At 36.9% G+C, this 6107-nt stretch overlaps 1 protein-coding gene across 1 annotated transcript in view; it reads left to right on the top strand.

Moving 5' to 3' along the window:
* Positions 1 to 484: 484 nt before the first annotated feature.
* Positions 485 to 6107, top strand: part of LOC135628694 (callose synthase 3-like) — a 28242-nt gene continuing 22619 nt past the window's right edge. The window contains exons 1-10 of the mRNA XM_065135522.1: positions 485 to 642; positions 748 to 959; positions 2335 to 2435; positions 3090 to 3214; positions 3308 to 3401; positions 3657 to 3767; positions 3860 to 3976; positions 4121 to 4213; positions 4323 to 4414; positions 4603 to 4729. Of these exons, the coding sequence (XP_064991594.1) occupies positions 773 to 959; positions 2335 to 2435; positions 3090 to 3214; positions 3308 to 3401; positions 3657 to 3767; positions 3860 to 3976; positions 4121 to 4213; positions 4323 to 4414; positions 4603 to 4729 (1047 nt within the window). The 5' untranslated portion in view covers positions 485 to 642; positions 748 to 772. The remainder of the gene's footprint in view (positions 643 to 747; positions 960 to 2334; positions 2436 to 3089; positions 3215 to 3307; positions 3402 to 3656; positions 3768 to 3859; positions 3977 to 4120; positions 4214 to 4322; positions 4415 to 4602; positions 4730 to 6107) is intronic.

The following is a 6107-nucleotide window of genomic DNA, read 5'->3' as shown; positions in this document are numbered from 1 at the left end:
GCAAGAAACGGAAATGGGAGTGCGTTTTGGTTAAAGCAGTGATTCGAGCATCTGCGGGGGGCAAATGCGCGAGACCACTGACCACATTAAAAGGAAACCCATTTCGGTGGTCGTGTTATATATAACGCATTTGACCGTTGCGGAAAACTCCTATGGAATAGATAGTTTGAAACATTCGGTTCGAAAACTTTGGGGGCCATTAAATGACCAAATCACCCTTGTTTTCGATTCTATCCCACCTTTTAAATGGTTCACAACAGGCCAACTGGTAATTAAATAATCACAATATTTCCAAAAAATTTGAATCGGTATTTGCCAACTTATATACATGTTTGGGGTGAATTATTATTATTATTATTATAGAATTAAAAGCAGACGATTAAATATCGTGGTTTACCATGGCAAAGTCGTAATACTTGGAAAACAGTGCCTATTTTTTTAGGCCCCCGCCCCCGTCTGCATCATTCTTGTCCTCACTCCCACCACACCGACGGTGGGTCTCTAAACGTTGCGTCAAGTAGCAGCGCACGCCTCCGCCTCCGCCTCAACCTCCGCCCATCCACTTCACTCCTCCTCGCCTAGGGTTTCCTTTCGACTTCTCTCGAGCTGGCTTAGATCTCCAGGCTCTTCCTACAGCGCCTGGTAAGCTGTGTGCTGCTACTGATTCCGAGCTCGGATCCCTCCGATTGCTTTTTTGGTTTTCATTTGGGGGTTATTGTTGAGGTTGTCTTGCTGTCTGAGACGTAGGTGTTGCCGAAGCGGCACGAGGGAGATGTCTTCTTCGAGAAGGGGGCCGGATCAGCCGGGTCGCGGGCGGCTACTGCGGACGCAGACGGCGGGGAACCTTGGGGAGTCGATCTTTGACAGTGAGGTTGTGCCGTCGTCACTCGTCGAGATCGCGCCCATCCTTCGAGTCGCCAACGAAGTCGAGTCCCAGAACCCCCGTGTTGCTTATCTTTGTGAGTTCTTTCCGCGCATCTCTTGTCTGTGATGTGTTTGAATTTTTTGGCTCTAGATGATTCTTGTTGATAATAGCATGTCCAGCCTTTTTTGCTTAGAGCGTATTGTTAGTTTGAACAATGAGTGACATTTCACTTAGCTTATCGTGTGGTTTACCTGGCATTTTAATTTGGGATTTGATACGAGATTATATAACTTCATGTGTCTGAAGGGGTGATCGGGTATTTTCCAAAACGTGTTGTCGGCGCTATCTGATTTTATATTTCTTTCGGTCACTTTGCTGTTGCATGGTGGATACTTATGATAATATGATTGGGTTGTTAGGTTGCCTATTGAAGAGTCATCACCTATATCATTACAGGAAAATGAGGGAGAGGGGGCAGGAGAGATGAACTTGGTACAGTTTTCATATGTTAAGTTCATCAGTCACTGTCATCATTGAATTTGAGTAAACTAGTCCACATAAGGTTTCAAACTCATGTGTCAACTAGCAACTTCCTTTGGTTTAAGTATTATCAGGCTCTACCCATGGCTGCTTGGTGCAAGGGAAACCTTTTCATGCACTCTAGAAAAGAATCTATTGACTTGCTAAGGAGATTCACGTTGTCATCAGTCCAATTCTGCTCTTTGAGTAGGATAAATTGTTGTACTTGTTGGCTAGAGCTTCGCCGTTAATCTTAGAAACAAACTTTGTTTTGAATTTTCCAATATGTTAATGTTGAGGGCACAAGAAAACAGTAAGGTCCTTCAAGAATTCAAGGTACAACACTGGATTGATGATAGCATACCATGTTTTGGGTAACTTTTTGTTAGGGATTAAAAAAAATTGTTAGCATACAATGCTAATATTTTCATTGATGGTAGCCTCTATTCATTTTTTTTCCTCACAAAAAATAAAGTAGAAGATGTTCGCTGTTTCATGCTCTGTATGGTACAAGATTTTGTATGATTCAGTACACTACTAGCTTAAATCAAAATGTGATGGCTATTTGGGACACCTTTAACTGCCCTGTTCGAAACTTTTATACAATACATTAAGTTGCATAAGTATAACTAGGAAATTTTATACAGAAAAATACATTTTTCCTTATAAATCATTTTAGATGCTGTTTCCCACCTCATGGTTTTTACTCATTGACAAGAAGTGTTATTCACACAACATTTTCTTGGGGCTTTTGTTTTACAGTGGTCAAAACTTGTACGACATAGTTATCCTGTTCACTTTTTGAAGGTCATATTGATGTAGTATTCTCACTTTTGTTCATTTTTGTTTGAGCATATTTTATAGTAGTATTTATTTTGTGCACAAAATTTTGGTATTCCTTATCACAATCATGTTGGGTATGAGAGTGATGATTTCTCCTAATGGAATAGGTCGGTTCTATGCTTTTGAGAAAGCTCACCGTTTGGATCCTACTTCGAGTGGGCGTGGCGTTCGTCAATTTAAGACTGCACTTCTGCAGAGGTTAGAAAGGGTATGTGTGTCATGTTCCTGAAGCTTAATTTAAGCTAAGTTGTGATATCTCGATAATTTTGATTTCTCCCATGCATTGGTAGGTTATTTCTTTTTCAGTGCCTTAAAACTATTTTATTCCATCCCTTACATTATCAGAAAAGATAGCTATGTTAGGAGATGTACTTCATTTGGAATTTGATTTTTCCATAAAAAGGCTCATCCTAGATTTCTGTTAACTTAATGATGAATTTAGTTTTATGATTGCTTTTATTGGATATAGTTGCATTTTGTTTTATTTTGTGCAGAGAGTTTCATTTAGATGTTTAATCGTGGACTGAATCATAACGTAACAGTGTATCACTTGCTACACAAACGAGCAACTTTTATTTTAATCAAGCATGTCTATTATGGTTTAGTTGGGATTGTATAAATGGCATCTTATCTGGGGACCTATCTAATGATCAAAACTTTGACGTATATCTGCATAACCTGTAAGAAAAAATTTAGAGCAAAATACAGTAGAGCATAGATACTTGTGCCTTGGATACTGCTGTCAATTTCATTATGTATTAGAATGATGCTGTCTTGTGACTGAATGCTGAACTTGACTGATATATATACACACACACCTGTGATTGAGTATAGTTGATGTATTATTATTTTATGTTATTAGGAAAATGATCCTACTTTGAAGGGAAGAGTCCAAAGAAGTGATACACGGGAGATGCAGAGCTTCTACAGAGATTATTATAAGAAGTATATCCAAGCACTCCAAAGTGCTGCTGATAAAGCTGACCGGTGAGCAAGATTTCAAACTTGAATAATTAGGATGTTTGGGTGACTGAATCATAAACACCTGCACTTTTTGACATATTAACTTCTTCCAATCAGTGCTCAACTTACCAAAGCATATCAAACTGCTGCTGTCTTGTTTGAGGTCTTAAAAGCTGTTAACCAGACACAAGCTCTTGAAGTTGAACCTGAGGTAAGTTTGATTTTTTTTTTTTTAAAATCTCATATTATGTAGTTCCTCACTTCATCTCTCTTAGATGATTAGCATAGAGCTTTACTAGATCTGATTTATGTTTCTTGAATTTGTTACAAGACTCTTTTTTTATCTTGTTGAACTTAGTCCTTGACTCATCAGTCTTAGTTGTTTCAAGTGGAAGCTTTGTTATATTTGATTTGTGCTTTTTAAAAATTGTCATGCTCGAATTCACATTAATTGCGATTGGTACAGATATTAGAAACTCATAATGAGATTGAGGAGAATATCAAGACTCTTGGTCCATACAATATCCTTCCTCTCGATCCAGATAGTGCAAATCAAGCTATCATGCGTTATCCTGAGGTTTTATACTAATTGCTTTTCATTTGTAGGAAATGAATCAATTATATTATCTTGTGAAGTGATATCTGACAAGCTGTCTTCTGTTTATGTAGATTCAAGCAGCTGTAAATGCCCTTAGAAACATAAGGGGACTTCCATGGCCTAAGGGCCACAATAAGAAACCTAATGAAGATCTTTTAGATTGGCTTCAGATTATGTTTGGATTTCAGGTAAAGCACTGGAAAAAAAATCGATTCTCCAGTGTACTTCTATGCTTTCTGTCAAACTTTTTCCACCATTAAATGGTCTTAGTTTGATTGTCCTTCCATCTCTGTTAACTTACTGAAGTATTTTATGTTTGTTAATTCATGCAGGAGGATAATGTCTCTAATCAAAGGGAACACCTAATTTTGTTACTTGCAAATGTCCACATACGTCAAATTCCAAAGCCTGACCAACAACCCAAGGTTCTCTTCAACACTGTGCTGTCTATTGCTCCAATGATGATGTAGCATTACGATGTTTTGCCTTCTGCTTTTGTTGGACTGCACTAATATTTGAAGGTTGCTTGTTTAGTTGGATGAACGTGCATTGACGGAAGTAATGAAGAAACTGTTTAAGAACTATAAGAAGTGGTGCAAGTACTTAAATCGGAAGAGTAGTCTATGGTAAGGATGTTCAGATATGCACGTAACTCATATAAAATGTCTGAAGAATACCAACCATTTTTCATTTTTATGCATCCCCTTATAATCTCTTTGTTGAAGGACATAATTCATGATGTGTTTAGCTGGAATTATGGTTGCTATTCCTTGTAGTTTCTTATATATATATTTTTGATTTATAAAATCATCAGGTTGCCAACCATCCAACAGGAAGTGCAACAGCGAAAGCTTCTATATATGGGTCTCTATCTTCTTATTTGGGGGGAAGCTGCAAACTTGAGATTTATGCCAGAATGCCTTTGCTACATCTATCATCATGTATGTCGTTTAATATCAGTTCTTTGCTGCCTATTCTTTTATACCATGAAGTGTCTTTTACTGGTCAGGTCCTCGCAATTCGTGGATTTATATTTTTTTTTTTGTGAAGTCAGTTGACCACATCATCACATTTTCTTTAATACCACATAATTCTTTGATGCATTATTTTGATGTTGCTCTGAGTGCCATTTTCTTTAGTTGATAATTTGCAGTAAGGTCTATGGTTTCAAGTATGTGATCACAAACAGTCAGCTTTTCATGTGCACAAGTTAGTGTGCACAGGACTTCTGTAATTGGATTCTTATATTGCTGTTTCTTTCCGATGTTTAGGATATTGTTTAATTGTTTATTACAACCAATTATTTCAGTTTATGGCAATAGTATTACTATATGCCATTTTCTTTAGTTGATAATTTGCAGCAAGGTCTATGGTTTCAAGTATGTGATCACAAACAGTCAGCTTTCATGTGCACAAGGCAGTGTGCACAGAACTTCTGTAATTGGATTCTTATATTGCTGTTTCTTTCTGATGTTTAGGATTTTGTTTAATTGTTTATTACAACCAATTATTTCAATTTATGGTAATCGTATTACTATATGCAATCTGTGATGATGTAGTATTACTTATTATGCTCTTGCTGTTAACCCTGATGGAGAGAACAGCATCATTGTCCATTCTATGCATTGTTAATGTACATAAGTTGCATAGAGCTTTATGTGATCCTTGTTCTTGTGTTCACTGTCTTTAGATCTTCCAACTTAGATTTTCTGACTTCTTTCAGTTGTGTGGGAGCTGGGAAGAAAACTAGCTATGTTATTCTCGGAAATTCCTGAATTATTAGGGTCTAGGCAGCCAACTGTTTTACATGTTCTGTATTTGATTTATGGTCAAAACGTTCAGTTTTCTGTTCTATATAAACTAATGTAATGCTCATGCAATTCTTTTAGAACCCTAATTGCCTCTAAGTGATCTATATTGTCATGATCAAACCTCTGCTTATGACGTACATCTACATGGTTTTGGGTCTGTCTTGTGACAACATGATCCCTCATATATGATGTGGTATATATGATTTACACTCTTGTCTCTTGGTACAAGACCCTGGTAACTTGAATCACTATTTGTATCATGTAATATATAATTCCTTTAGTTTGATGTTATAGCAGGTGAGAGAATTGTATAATCTAGTAGGTGCATGATAACAAGATTTCCATTTATTCCTTTCATGATGCATATATTATATAATAAAAAATACAATTTATCATGACAAGTGGGGATGTAATTGGTAAGTCTTGTCAGGGCCTCCAGGATTGCCTCCATTATATTCGTTGGTAAGTGCATTTAGAGCAAGTTGATAACAAGCATCAAAACATGTAT

This window comes from Musa acuminata, chromosome BXJ3-1 (genome assembly GCF_036884655.1).
Source record: "Musa acuminata AAA Group cultivar baxijiao chromosome BXJ3-1, Cavendish_Baxijiao_AAA, whole genome shotgun sequence".
NCBI classification, from domain to species: domain Eukaryota; kingdom Viridiplantae; phylum Streptophyta; class Magnoliopsida; order Zingiberales; family Musaceae; genus Musa; species Musa acuminata.
The sequence above is the reverse complement of the archived record's forward strand: the minus strand, read 5'-3'. Positions and strand labels throughout refer to the sequence as shown.